The sequence below is a fragment of the Scatophagus argus genome, chromosome 8 (genome assembly GCF_020382885.2).
Source record: "Scatophagus argus isolate fScaArg1 chromosome 8, fScaArg1.pri, whole genome shotgun sequence".
In the NCBI taxonomy this organism is placed as follows: domain Eukaryota; kingdom Metazoa; phylum Chordata; class Actinopteri; family Scatophagidae; genus Scatophagus; species Scatophagus argus.
Genome location: NC_058500.1, coordinates 9475000 through 9490789, shown reverse-complemented (window position 1 = coordinate 9490789; position 15790 = coordinate 9475000). Strand labels below are relative to the sequence as shown.

The following is a 15790-nucleotide window of genomic DNA, read 5'->3' as shown; positions in this document are numbered from 1 at the left end:
ATTTACCAACACGCTATTTGCATAGTAGACTTTAAATAAACACTGGAAAGCCACTCGTGTGGCTTAAAGAAATGTATGCAAATTAGAATAGCAGTTAATTTGACTCAGCTGCATGAAATTATCACATCAACCCTATCCAACCACATCGTTTTACAAAGCAAGCCACATTTTGCATGTATTGTTCACTGTTGCACAGACAGTAATGATGTCGGAAACCCTCTGCGGGCTGTGGCAGGCCTGTCCACAGAGTACATGAAATCTTATGCTTCATGTCCCCTATGGTTGTGTGGAAATACATTCCTGTCATGTCACCCAGTGTAAGGAAATACACTGTAACATCTGCTGTGCTGTAACTTGAATTAAGTAATAACTAATAAGATATAAGGGCATTGAGATATCGTTCGTGATGATTAAGCAGTTTAGGAGGGACACAGTTGTTTTCAAATACAAGCTTAGAGACCAAAATTTGATTCGAGCCTATTACTGTTGGTTTGGACAGAATCATCACTGTTGTAAAGCTGCATTTTCCCTTTAGCAAAAGTGTGTAATGTTGTGACGACAGTGGTTTGTGTGGAGGCAGCATGTGTTTCCTGCACTGACACAAATTCAAATTCAGTGACAGAAATGACTTTGTCAATAAAGTAATTACAAAATGATTTGGTCAATAACGATATCTTACCAAATGTCTCCTTTCACAGATTGTTTCTGCTTGAGCACTCCTCATTATAGGGTTAGGACTCCTATGGAGCTACTGGCAAGGAGAGGAGTTATTTCCTCTATTAGGAAAGATGCCATAATGCACTTTTGTTCTGAGTCAGAGCCGATTAGAGCAACAAACATATCACTATCAACACTGGTGTAAACAATGCATCTCGACAAATCGCCTAGAGGAAACATCAAAAGTGACTTCCTCAGATTGATTTAACTATTAATGACCTGCTCTGACACATGCAGAGCTGGGCATATGTGTCACAACCTCTTTTTCTATCAGTCTTGAAGCCCAGTAATGGGCACCTCGTGTGCAGAGCCAAAATGAAGGAAAGGCCATACACACACACACGCACACAGAGAGCGGTGTCTCCAATATGGGATAGAGCTTTGCAGCACAAAGCCACAGAGAGTTATTCATGACATGAGCCGGGGTAGAAAGTAGGCCACCCAAAACAACAAGAGACATCCAGGTAGTTGAGAGGGGACTGAAAATCCCCCGGATCCATTATTGAAGGCATTCTCTGATGGGGCAGAGAGCATCCCACTTGTCACTTACCGAATCATGTCCTTATAGTTGTGTGAATTTATAGAACTCATACCCAACTAAATTAGCTTTGCAGTAAGTATATCCCTGCAGTGGGTCTAATTATGAGAAATACCCTCAACAGCTTTTCCTCTAAATGGAAGACATGTTGTTTGTTGTGGCTCGATGTTGGTATTTGGCTTGTCAATGAGATGTAAAATTCAAATGGTGGCGTTTGATTCCTGATGAGGATGTTAATAAATCATTACTGTGGCTATAAATAGAGAGTTGCCAAGCAGTTGGGAAAAATGACTTCATGTATTTATTTATGTTAAAGCAACAGGAATTAATTATGAATGTTCTGTGACAAGCTAAACATTCGAGCGGTGGGTGAGAGGGGCTACGAATTTGGGTCAAGCTCATAGAGAGGCATGATGAAAAGCCCTGTCTCGCTGATTAGTAAGACAGTAAGAAAAAAGGCTTTGGTTTGCTGTGTTTATTTGTGTGTGAGTGTGTGTTTGTGCGCATGTGTAGCTGTATTAGTGGGAGTGGAAGCCCTTAATATCTACACATTTTTCGGGGGTGGGGTGTGTTCTTGCTCGAGTGTGACGAGTATGAGTAAGCACCTTATTGTGCGCCTGCTCCCGAATCAACACTCCTGCTTGGTCAATAAATCAGTTCTGATAGGGTCAGCAATGCAGCGTCTATGGTATCAGCATCTCATTAAAAGCTTATTCCAGCCTTGTTTAGTTGCTCACACCAAACTCTGTAGTGTTGCTATGGATACCAGACAGGTTAACAACTACCAAACATGGAAAACACAGCACCGGGCTGATATTCTCTGGTGATTATATCTGACGGCATGCGTACTCCTTGCAAATGCTTTGATCGGTCGCCCCAATATCCAGTCATAAACGCAGCTCATAATTCGCAGCTCAGACACAAGAGAAAGCGCAATATGTCCGCTCTCCCCAAGCTTCGAGTGACACGGAACAGAGTGCACCGAGAGCATTGTGATATTCATACAGTTATTAATGCATGGTGCGCCAGCCAGATCACTGCCTCTGATGCTGCTCCTCAGAGAAACAGGAGGGGTGTTGGGGAGAGAAGGGAGCAGTTGAGTGTATTGGCATGCTGATGATATCAGGCATCTGTATTATTGGTGGAGATTGGAAGACAAAGGCATGACTGGCATGTAGATGAGAAATCTTGTATGAAAGGAATTACCATTGGTTGTGCTATTTACTAAGAAAACTGTATGCAAATGGTGACATTTACTTTCCTCTCACTGAATCAGTGAGCATTTTGCTGCTCTGCAGATACACCGGGGTGGCTTATGCGTTTACAATTGTATCCTCACCCACATCTGCATCACCAGTGGCTGAATGGAAAGCACCATATAAGTGACATCAGATGCTTTCAAGTGAAGTAGATTAGTGAGGAGGCTTTGGTGATCTGCTCTTGAAACCTCTCTGTAAGTGATTCTTTCTCCTCCAAGACCGTTAAATGACTCGAGAGGCTCTTGCATGTCCTCTGATTTGCTGACTTCGCTCCCTCTAAGCGAAATCCCTACCTTTTCGCAAAGTCGCCATATACAGTTATGTATAAAATTTGTGTTAACCTAAATCATAGTGTTATGTAAGCTCTCTGTTACAGCTTGATAACGTGAAAGGTGTTATGTAACCTCTGAAAGGAATGTAATGGAGGAAGCATTTAAAAAAATGTACCTGTGTCAGCCTCACATGAATGGCAATCTTATGAATGGCCTTGCCACTTAACTCAACTTTCAAAGGCTGCACTCCACTGTGTACAGAGCTGCAGGAAAAACAAATGCAGAAATACTATATAATGCAGATACAGTGTCTTACGACTACTATACTACTTGAGGAGGAATTCATATTAAAATGCGCCCAGCAGCAATACGTATTAGTAGTGGATGAAAGGGTATTTCACAGGCTGTAGACTGGGCTGATGAATGCTCGAGTGGTGAGATAAAACATCTGCTATGAAGGGAAAGGAAAGGTGACTGCAACATGTCATGGACAAATACTTGCCTCAGAAGTGTGGTCTATCAATCTAGTCAAGGGTCCGGTTAGACAGACTGGTAGAGAGGAGGCCATGCGAGGACATTTTGATAAAATCATGGTGATGCTTTTGCTATTGTCATTAATACGCTTGAGCCATCTTGACTTGACTGAGTAGTTGCAGGTCAGGCTTTAAGAAATGTTTCTAGATTATGTTACTGTGTGCGTGGCTGCTCCTTTATCCGCAGCTACACATAACAAATACCCAGACCACCTACATATCTGATGTTAGATTATCACAAAACGATGGAATTATCAGTTATTATCAGGAGGTTTTGTATCATATTAGTATACACAACAAACATATTCTATACTGATGCAAGATTTTAAAAAACAACAACCACCAATGGACCTTTTTTTGTTGGAAGCTCATATTTAGTTATTGGGTGATGGTTATTATTAGGTTTTGTCTCATCACTGCGCTCAACAGTGTGACTGTTCTGTAATTGGCCACAGATGTTTAGCTATCATAGCTGTCTTGTCTCTCATTTTTCTTGATAAAGGTTTAAATGCTGCCACTAATTTAATTGTCTGCCTCACAAAATTCATATCTTACAGACATGAATTGTCCATTTGCTGCTATTAAAATCACTTTTTACCTGTCTTTGCTTCCTTTCAGTTGTACATTCAGACAACCACCCTGACCATCTCCATGAACCTCAGTGCCTCAGTAGCACTGGGCATGCTCTACATGCCCAAGGTGTACATCATTATCTTCCACCCTGAGCTGAACGTACAGAAGAGGAAGCGTAGCTTCAAGGCTGTGGTCACAGCTGCCACAATGTCATCCCGTCTGTCCCAGAAGCCCAATGAGAGGCCCAACGGAGAGGCTAAGACTGAGCTGTGTGAGAACCCTGCTGCTGACCCGATGAGTAAGTAACCCAGTGAGAGAGTCAAAAAGCCTCAGAGCCACATACTTCTGCACCATGAACATTTAGGTCCATGCTGGACCATAGTTTATGTGTAATCAGAAAATGTAATTGACTACTTTAAATCTCGGTGTGCAGTAATTCGTCATTCATTAAACACAACATGAATGCTTTCTGTTTGGTCACACTTGGCCTAAATTTATCACTGTGTGTTGTTAGTTATGCACCGGAGTTTCTCAAAATGGCCGTGATAAAATCTATTCAAGCCAGGATCACACACATAAATTTCGTATCAAGTAAAGACCATAAAGACCACAGAGATCCAGAGGTTGAACTCTATACACAGAATAACTCTACTCTCAAGGTTTCAAAGAACGGCAAATTAGATGTTTTCCTATTCTTTCTCATATCTCTCTCACATTTTCTTTCTTGCACTTCAAAGTCCCATTCTAGCGGTTTAATTGGATGGATACTTGGGTAAAAAGTATGCATAATGTGCTCCAAAATGGACCAAGTTATCTTGTTTCCTGATAAGTCGGTAGACCTTTAGCGCAAATGCACAGCAATGAGCATGAAAGAAAATGTGGGACTTGCTCTGTGAGGAGATTTGAAGAAGCAGGGCTTTGTCAGGAATGGTAGAAGATAATCTGTCTCCATGACTGTGTGTTACTCATACCACCCTTCATCGAAACAGTAAGCATGATCCTGTTAGCAAAGATAATACCGAGCATTAGTACATGAGTGGAGAAGCCGACATGCTTCCATAGTTAGGTGATATAGTGTTTGTTTTGTGTGAGAAACGCCAACATTAGAAATGTTTTTAGACGTTTTAGACCAGCGTTGCCATGGAAGCTCTTTGCTCTTCTCTAGTTGTCAGGATGAAGACATGAGATGATTGACAGCTTATGCAAATTGCGCATCACAGGCTCCAAAGATCTCCTCTCCCGCAACGCTTCTAATCACATAGAGCGATCGCGGCACCCACAGGTGCACCAGCCCCTCAACCCCTCTTTGAATTACGCCTATGAGATGACAGATTTTCCTGGGAATTTCTCCAAACACCCGAACAGTTGTCACACTCATCTGTCATGAGCCGAATGAGCTCACGCATGTGTGTGTGTGTACAACTGTGCGTGTTGCTTTCAATGTGTGCATCTGTGTGCGACTGAACGTGTGAGTTACGCGCATAGAAGTCAGAGAGCTGATGCAAGTGTATCAGGGGATGGGGAGCGTATCCTTGCCAATCACACATGTGGCTCAATGAGCAAATACTCTGCAGTGAGGGTGAAACCTTAACATCTGTCGGAGCCGCACTTCAAAAAGTCCCCAAGCAAGGCACGTGGTCTCTAGTAGGCTCTCCCAAAAGTGCACCATGTCATCTGCCCTGCGTGTCTCTCACCTTCTGTCTCTCCTACACGGATGTCTTCTCGCCTCGTCTCCCCTCCTTGCACACCCTCTACTCCTCTCGCCCTTCTTTTTTAACTGCAGGAGAAGTGACATTTATTAATGGCGAATTTATGTGCATGACCGCCTCGCAACCTGAACTGTGGCTCGACCATCCCCAGAGACTGTCCGTCAATTCCTGTAACCATCAGAGCGCCAAATACCTCCCTTTCAGGGCCCATCAGCTCTGTATGAGATGGCTCAGAGTGATTTATAGGATTATGAGCATTAGTAGTTCTGCAGTTTTACATTGGTATTGATAGGGTGTAATATCTTTATCATTAAGCCTCTAAGAGACAGGGGGATTTAACCTGCAAATCAGAGATGCTTCACTATCCTGTACTGTTTTTTTTTTTTTTTTTTTCCAATACAGATCAACCAATGCAGGCATGTGAGGAAGACTTATGATTTTCAATTTAATTTCATCTGAACAATGAGTAGTGGGGAAGAAAACAAAAAAAGAAAAAGAAAAAGAAAACCCACAGGAGATAGGATGAGAAAAGCTATCGAAGGACATGAATGATCAGCTAACAATTAAGATAATAGGGCAGGTAGATCTTTCAGTTCCAAACAAGTAAAAGACTATTTATGGCTGAGAGGAAGAATTTGTTGTACATTTACTAATGTTTTATTCATCATACTTGCCAGCCAGGACTACAAGATGTAGCTCTAAGGAGATGGTGCGACTTTAATTGCGTAGCCCATGGGAGTTGGTCGCCATAGCAACATTAAAGCAGCTGAAAGAGAATTTATAGGAATGTCTGTGATTAAGAAAACGTACATCAACCTTCTCTGGCATACAGAAAAGACAACAACGCACCTACAGATATGCACGTCCTTGTGCTTGACGGTGGTCCACTGTGTTTCCTCATTTTCCAATTTTAACCGCCACAGCATCATAATCAACCTAAAACACAGAGCAGCTTTAATACCAAACTGAATCCCTACTGGACTTTTGAAGTCATAACGAGCACGGATGACCTCAGTTCACCAAAGTGCACCTTCATTCTGCGAGTTTGAAACTCAAATTGGTTCTTCTAGCAATAGATGTTACAGGAGGACACACACACACACACACACACACACACACAGCACCTAGGCACTCAGCCACATTCTGATATGTTTCCATGGTAATCCAGACTGGGATCACATTGCATGCCCTAGCATTTGTTTGGCACTCACTTGTGTGGTGTTAGTGTGTGTGTGTGTGTGTGTGTGTGTGTTTATCATTAGTTAACATCTGAAAATAGAAACTAAGGCTTTACACAAGGGCATTGTGAGTTGAAATGATACATTAGGCCAGAAAATATTGCTACTGATTGCATACAGCTGGTGATAAGAATGCACAGCACAGTAGGATGAGTTTACAAAAATGATGATGTTTATTTGCAAATGCAAGATACATTTTTCTTATCTTTTTTTCCTATTTTTGAAGCAGTGCTCAAAGTAATCTTAATCTCTCTTTTTTTTTTTTTTAATGTTGTTTTCAGGTCAAGCAACCAAGAAAACATATGTAAGTTACAACAACCTCAGGATCTGATCTGCTTGAAAGCGTTTGTCCTTTATCTGGGCTGGAAAAGGGAGGGGAGCTCGAGAGGAACAGAGAAGGACAGGGAATGAAGAGCGAGCGCAGGCATCCCAGCACCACCTGCAGTACCTATGCACTCCAGGACTGTGGATACCATCCAACCTTCATCCAGACATGACACGCGAGTTCTGACTCTCCCACAGCTGTAGGCCAGTGTGGCTGGGTCAGCCTCACGAACCAAACTGTTAGGTTTTAAATGTGTTGTGGCCCCCTTCTCTCTGACAGAGAACTTGCCTGCTAAAAGGGGTCACTGTGAACAAGGATGACCGCATAAAAGAAAAAAGAATAAAAAAAAAAAAAAGGGACAGTGGATCTGATTTCAAGATACTTTCTTTTGAAATGTCATTAAAGCCATATTCTATTGGGGTTCCCATTATCTGATTTCTGTTTTGTATTGTTTTTGAGTGATTTTCATCTGTGCCTCTTTTTCTTGCAGTTGATTTAATTACCTTGAACAGCAAGCTCTGCCACATACAGTATTTTGTTTTACCAACACAAATCAGTCCCAGATGATTATTATGTTAGAGTGATGGGCATTGTAAGTATATTTTTTGTAAATATTTGAGAGTATTTTCATGTTTGGAGTACAAAAAAAAAAAATAGATATCCAGTCTTTGTTCAGTTGGATTTGGATGGTAATGAAAAGCACCACAAAGTTTTCACTTTGCATGTGCCAATGTATGTCTGTCCTATTTGATGTAAACAAAAAAAAGAAAAAAAAAAAGAAAAAGAGAAATAAATTCTGAAAATGATAATGAGCCTCAGCATCCTTCTGCCGTTTGTTTTCTTTACCAGAACTGGACTTCATTAAATGACAGAATATGGCTTTAATCTGTTGTTGAATTGACCCACCCTCCACCCTGCTGTATCTGCAAGCATGTTTGTTTTATATAGTTTCGTATTGGGTATATTATGCCTAATTATGGTGTGGGAAGCATTAATATCAGAGCAATCATGCAAGTATGTTGTGATGTCTGTCAAAGTATGAACATATAATAAAATCATTTTGTTATCTTTTATACAATTAAACCGGACAGCATACCATAGTTATTTCTGTGTATGCATGTGTGTTTGTGTCTCAGGAGAGAGTACGGCGTGCTTAAACGGATGTATGAATAAGTACAATTAATCACTCGGATGTCTGTGGGTTTCTGTAAACTGATGGAAATGTCATGTGCTCGTTCTACTGTCTCACCCCCGTGACAGGGCACATTAGTGAGCTCCCTGAGCAGTGCTGTCATGCAGACAAGATGAGACCCTGTGAGAGGAGAGGATGTCCACTGGCTGACTCTTTAACTCACCCTTTGCTCTCTCTGTCTCATCTGTAGTTTCTCTCTCGTTGTTGCTCCTTCCAAGTCTCACCACCAATCTCATACATGAATAATATAACATGTCAGATCAATTTATCCTGCTGATGACCGGGCCTTTAAGAGCTAACCGCTCTTTATTCCTGCCCTGCCTGAAAGCATAATGCTACTATTTTCAATATTGATTATTATATAAAAATGTGAATAGGCCATCCATGAGAGTTTTCGTCACCCGGTAAGCATCTCCCTCTAGGCTGTTACATGGACAAATGATATACGACCAAGAGATGCTGATTCCACTTTTTTTTTCTCTGTGTGTGTTTGAGACAGAAAGAGTTAGAGAGGGGGAATGAGATCCTTACCAACACAGGTTTTCTGTTGTTTCTCTTTCCATTTGTCTAGCATCTCTCTCAGCTCCTGTGGGACCAGATGGTCTTTACTTCTCGTACACACAGTCTGTCATTTTCTGTTGCACACAGCCAAGAAAAATCCCACTTATGCCCAATTAAGAATAGCCTCACCCCCACCAAATTAATTGTGTGTGTCAGTGTCTGTGTGCAAGTAATCAGTAGGGGCTGAACGGCGTTTAGATTTGCAGCTCAGCAAAAAGAAAAGAAATACCACAACAGCAAATAGCCTTTTGTCTCTTGACTGGGAGAGACGTGATTTTTGCTATGCAGGAGAAATACAGAAAAATCAAAACATGGTGTGTTCAGGAATGGTTTTTACCTGCCTCAAATAGCGTGAGGTGGTTTACTCCAGTTTCAAACTCTCAAGGCTCCTACGTAAAGGCCCACCTGCTCAGTATTCACCTGTTCTGTAGGTAGCAGTTTCCTGGCAGAATCGAGTGGGGAAAACATCAAAGGGAGGAAACTGATCATGGTGGACTGAGAGCAAGGCGCACTCCACTATGAGGACTTAAATGTTTCAGACTCGAATGGCTGTCAGTCGCAGGTTCTGACGTGTAGAACATTTGAAGTTGAACAACAGATTTTATTTCTTAAAAATGTGCGCTTTTGACTCCTCAGGACTGTCTAGTTACAAAACAATCCTGAAAAATGTACAGTATTATAAGTCTGCATGACCCACTTGATGATGATGATGAGGTGACACCACCGCCACAAGAAATGGTCATTTCAGTGTGTGCTTCATGTGACATGTAAAGTCCCCAAAACGCAGGCTTTTCTTCTATGAGTTTTCATGTCACTTTAGTCCAGCTCTGTCTTTGAAGAAAGCCTTCTTTATCTTGTCAGAACTCCTGATGCGCTCTTTCACAGACAATTTACTGATGCTGAGTCTAGATTAGCTCTGTTTCATGGCTCCTGGGCTCTGGGCTCTCCTATCTCTCCATAAATGTCCAATTATCCAACTCCAGCCAGAGTGAAACCTTATCTGTTTCCCGTCAGTAACCAACTGAGGCCTGATATAACATGGGGTGGATAAAGACACTCTTCACTGTTCTTATTCTTTCCACACTGTATCTTGAACTCAAAAACTCCTGATGATGCTTTTTGTTTACTAGCATCTTCCTTTGTATATGCCCTGTTCTCGAGAAATCAGGCCAGTACACGAGCACATAGTGACATTAAAATTTTAGAATTAATGGTAGTTGGACGTAGATCACAACAGCCACATGTCCTAAATAGCACTAATTATCATCTAAAGGAAGTTAATTTTACACAGAAATGTTTGTTTTACAACAAATGATCCAAGAAAAAAATACCGTGCCTATTTTTCTGTGGGAATAAATTAGTTTGGAGTCACTGGGTGCCATTTTATATCTGTGGGTCCACCAGCTCCACTCTTTGCTTTGCTTAGGCTGTACAATGTGTGTGTGTGTGTGTTTGCCACAGCGTTATTGCATTTTTAATCAGCAGAAGAGACCAGGCATCATTCTCATCACATTAGTGTCTCCTGGTATTTATTCCTCTCTCTCTTTCCCTCATCACTTGTACTCCTTGGGGGGGGGGGGGTTGGGTGGGTGGAGAGAAATACATTTGAAATTTGCTCGTTTGACAGTCGTTAGAGATATGGATTCTGACAGTACACAATTAGCTCAGTCACCTCCTTTATCTTCACTCATCTTTGGCTGGGGGATTTAGTACGTGTTGCCTCCACTGTAATGACTGTTATGCTTCTCTCACTGTCTTCCACTCCCATCTCCATCATATCCAAACTTCTAATTCCATCTTTCCCCCAGTTAACGATTATTTGAAAATTACATATCTGACTTCACAGATTTAATTGACTGCTGTGTTATTAAGACGACTGAGTGAGACGAATGCTCTTCAGAATTCGCAGCTGAGTAGGTGCACTAATCTGCTGCTTTCCCCCAATTTCCCCCGTCAGAAAAATGCATTCATGGAGAAAAGAAGTACCGAGTGCAGGCATACATCTTGTGAATGTGCTGCATATTTGTTATGCTTTGGCTGAATGAAAGATACAACTCACTATTTGAAGCTTGTATACAATAAAGTAGCACATTTTTAACATTGAATCACGGCTCAGGTTCACGGCGCAAAACAAAAGCCGACAGAATTCAAACCAAGGCAGATCATCTGTGGCTTAAACAGGAGTTGACAGAGATAAGTGCAGGCTGACTGTGAAATTTAACTAGAGAGCTAAGCCCTTAATTTCAAGGAGCACGGAATAAACAATACATTTCCACATCCCACTCAGTTCACTGTTATTTCAAAGAAAAGTAAATGCCTAAAGAGAAGCAAAATACTGAAATGGAAATGGGGAGTTGAGGGTGAGTGATAGAAATCCACACGAAACAAAGATGAAATGAAAACCCAAAAGGTACAGAAAATAAATCACATACCACATCATTTGCTTGCTTGGGAGTAGATTAGTTGAAGCAGCTGTTAAGTGTTACACTTTTATTTTGTCTTTCTTCTTAAAGTGGATCATAATTCAGACACATAAATCCAAATTTACATGAATCCACCTTTAAAAGCTCAGAGTTTTGCTTTGGGCATTGTGCAGGAAGTGTGCAGTCAAATGTTTATAAATCAATTCGAAGTGTGAATTATAGTCTTAGCATGCAAACTACATCGCGAAGGACTGCGTGTCTCATTTTTCAGTTGGCGGTGGAGTGTGGAGCACTCTTCATTTGATTAAACTCTACCCAAAGGCTGCATCAATTATGTATCTTCACAATGGAGTTAATGGACTGCAATAACAGTTGAAGATGACTTGACTAAATTTCCACATGACATGGCAAGAAAAATTTCACTTCAGTAATGTAACCCTCCTGAACAGCTTGTCTGAGATGACAAAAGATCAGGTCTGCTTCTAGCTTATTAAACCCAATCACATTCTCCTTTGTTAATTTCTCTGTTAATCACTAAAACATTATGCCCTCTGACACATTATTCTCCCCCACCAGAAGTGCAAAATGTTACGCATGTCCTCCTGTGTGCACAGGCAGTGTGTATTTCTGTGTGTGTGAGTGTGTGGATGTCTCAGCTCGGCTTGCCATCCATCTACCTTGTGATCCAGCCTCTATAATTCTGGTCTCTGGGGTTTTGATCCCATGAGTGGACCCACACAGAGAACAGAAGGGGCCCGCCAAGCCCCGACTACATAGTCACTGACCCATCTGGTCATCAGGCCAGCAGGGAGCATGCGAGATGCAGAGACCAAAGCTCTGCACAAACATCCTGTGCTAACACGAGACTGGCAGATCACACAATGCCTGTAAAAGGTAGAAACGGTGTACACAGCCACCACATACTGAGCAAACCTCATGTTTTATTTTGAGATGTTGTGTGTGCGGGGGGGCAAAGAGTTTCCAGCTAAACGAATGCCACTGAGAGGAATATGCTGTATGGTGCATGAAGTGACAGGGACCCTGCTGCGGCGTTATATGTAATTTAGAGCAAAAACAACACGTTGATTCAGCTGTGATCTTTGCAAGTCAGGGAAAGGTTGTTTCAACATGACAATACAGAGCGAGGGGGGGATTAACCTGACCTCACTGCTGCTGTTTCTCCTCTACTCTCAGATTCACAGTCATGTAAATGTTCCTAATAACCTCTCATATGTCAAGTGTCTGCCCACTGCCCTCGGCCCCTGCAGCAAGCCTCAGCTTAAAATTCTGCTCACACCATTAACTCCAGTGCAAGCAGCCAGTACAAGGCAGCATCTGTCATGTTTTCTCCCTTAGCTGGTTATGAAACCCGTCCCAGCTTCTTAGCTTTGTCATGCTTCTGAAAGCCCACAGCTTCTGCGCAAACAGGCTCCTTCCATGACTGTAGACGGGGGATTTCTATTCCGGTTTTGGGATGGATCCAATTTATGAGATAAGAAGCAAAATGCAATTAGTCCACACTTTCTAAATCTGTGACTGAATTATGGTGTCTCACAGTTGTTGTAACTTATCTCACTTTCTAATTAGCGGCGTGACTTAAGAGAGAGCTGACACATTTTATTAACAGGGGGAATTAACTGAGAATCGCTTCTTTTTCTGATGCACTGTTTAATAAATAGCAATCATCAGTGATACACTCACTTATTAGCATACAGTGTTACGATAAACCTTGCAGAAGGTAATGAATTTAAATAAATTCCACTGTCTGATAACAGGCTCTTGTTGCCTATATATGCAGAATCTGATAAATGATAATTGCAGTTTTGTATTTTGTTTACCACAGCTTAAGGCTACTTGTTATGTGTCTGCAAAAGATATTATGATCTCTTGCAAAGATTATTAATCTGTACTTTTGTCATGGTGTGATGCTACTGCCATCTGCTGACACTGCCGCAATCTACGCCTTTCTTTGTGTTTGCCTTAGAGCCCTGCGTTCTCCCTAGCCTGTCTCAAAATCTGAAAAAGAAAGAAAGAAAAGTACTGAAGAGACTTCCTGTTCGGTGCTCAGGGCGAGCAAGTTCATTATGTCAAAGCACTCACATGTACAAAAGCACTCAAATGAACTTACTTCATTCTTTCACAAGATGGTGCTGTAGTCATTGTTGGTAAGAGGACAAGATGCAGCCTGAGATTAGGTGAGGTCTTCACTTCATCATAATTTCAGGTACTGCAAGAGAATATAAACACAGACGGAGACGTACACATACAGTTGTTTTTGTCACCTAGGAGGAAAATGCATTAAATTATGTTTATTGCCTGGATACTAAACCTCAATTTACCCAACAATTCTAACTCCAACCCTAATTTACTCTAATCTTACAGTAACCGGAATTACCTTGAGGGGATCAGCTTTTAAACCCTTTGTGAATAGGTTATTATTCCAATAGTGATTAGTAAAAGTGTACACAGTAAACACACACCAAGCAACTACCACACCAACTGGTTACCTCCTGCGTATACTTAGAAAGCCTATGCTATCTGAGAGAAACGGAGAGAAAGTTTGTGTTTATTCTGTTAGTTATGTCTAACGATGAGTTATTGTTACTCACAACCGAAGGGTATTTCCTCAGTGAAAGATTAAGCCTCTGGGTTGATCAAATATGGTTCGAATAATTAGTTCATGATGTCAACTTTAAAGACACAGATGTACCATACTGTGAGAACACAAGAGCATGTTATCATGCAAAACATCCATATGGTTTTCTTAATAAAATATTAAATATATACTCCCTGGCTTCCCTGACAATTACAATTCATCATTATTATTTTTTTTCTTTATATTATTGTGTTTCCAGCCTAAGGGAAAACAGAGTGCCACATTTCTTGGCCTTTGGGCATCTAATGAGGCCTATTACTGAGCTGTCTATATCACATGGCGCTGCCCACCATTATACCCTTTCTGCTATTTCTGCAGCTAAGTAGATCACCTTACCGCCTCCTCAACCACTATGGTGCATACAAAGACTGATTAGTTTTTCTTTTTTAATCAAAAGAAAAGTTTGTGTCAATAATACTGTGCAGTGGAAATAATTACCCTCCTGTTTGCAATGAGAGCTTGGCCTGGCATGGCTACAAGCCTAATTAGAATTTGTTATGACCCCTGGAATTATGAACACGCTTACAAAACACCCGTTTTGATTAGTGTTCTGCCAGTGTCTGAAATAACAAAGGTACAGCAGGTGTTCTATAAACACCGAATGTGGATATGCAAAAATCTGTGAAGCAATTTCAAACAATTAGGAAGCAAAGCATTTGTATTCATCTGTATTTTATCTGTTATACTACTATTTTGGACATTAAAAACTGTGGAATGGATGAGACAAGTGGTTATGTGTGCAGAGCTGCAAAGCATCCACGACAACAGGTTTTTAAGCACTTTGCATCAGATGTATCAACAACTGAAAGGTCAGGTTCTTCTATAGGTTTTCATTAGGTTATACATTTTTCATCACATACATTAACTTTCATTCCCCGTGCATTTTTAATGAGCGTTGTGAGGAAGTTGATGAAGTGAAAGATAGGCAGGGCATAAAATAGCCTCAACTCAACATTTTGATACAGCCTCATTACCTGCTATGGCTGCTGCTATCGATTAGCTCAACTCCATTTGTAGATTCAAACTACTCAGCTGCTGTTAAAGCAGTTACATTATCCTTTATGGAAAGTATTAATAGACATCATATCCATATACACAGTCAATATGTTTTAAGAGACTACAATAGATTGTGTTCTTCTGCAGAAAGCTGGAAGTCCTGCACAATCACAGATGTGATAAATTTAAAACAAAATTAAAGGTGATTTGATGGATTTTACCTCACAAGGTCAAATTTGAAAAAATATTTTATAACTCCCTTTTTTCCTTTTTTTTTTTTTTAAGCTTACAGTAGGTCACTGCAAGAAAATGGCATGTTTGCAATAACACGCCCTTGGTAATACTGGAGCACATTATTGTGCCTTCTCCCAATCTCAAACTCATAGAACTGCTGTCAGTTGCCTGAATTGAAACCTCAGTGGTCAAAACTCATTCGTGTCCCAGAATAAAATATCATCCCACAAGTCGCATGTCGTGTTTGCATTCTCTGTGTGCCAGAGCTGTCAAACAGAGACAGCCAGAGGTGATCATTCCTGCAGTTGTTGTTGGCTGCTATATTCTACTGTATGCTTTGAAATTATAGCCACTGTAACCTTTGTGATGGCAACTGCCTGGAGGACGTGGATAACATAATAATTGTAGAATAATAAAAGGTATGTAGTAATGTCCATGTATGTTTTAGGACTGGGAATCATTGTATAATTATCAATTTATCTGGCCATTGTCTCAATTCATTGTTTAGTCAATGAAAATTTCAAAAACAATGTAAAACGCTTGGTACAATTTCCCAGAGGTGAA

General features: G+C 40.9%; 1 protein-coding gene and 1 long non-coding RNA gene across 2 annotated transcripts in view; one reads left to right on the top strand and one right to left on the bottom strand.

Moving 5' to 3' along the window:
- Positions 1 to 7983, top strand: part of LOC124063583 (metabotropic glutamate receptor 7-like) — a 58016-nt gene extending 50033 nt beyond the window's left edge. The window contains exons 9-10 of the mRNA XM_046397375.1: positions 3938 to 4190; positions 7121 to 7983. Of these exons, the coding sequence (XP_046253331.1) occupies positions 3938 to 4190; positions 7121 to 7170 (303 nt within the window). The 3' untranslated portion in view covers positions 7171 to 7983. The remainder of the gene's footprint in view (positions 1 to 3937; positions 4191 to 7120) is intronic.
- A 5008-nt stretch (positions 7984 to 12991) lies between these two features.
- Positions 12992 to 15787, bottom strand: LOC124063584. The gene is made up of 2 exons (XR_006844121.1): positions 13469 to 15787; positions 12992 to 13356 (listed from the first exon to the last, which is right to left on the bottom strand). It is a non-coding gene; the product is annotated as an uncharacterized LOC124063584 (long non-coding RNA).
- Positions 15788 to 15790: the final 3 nt, after the last annotated feature.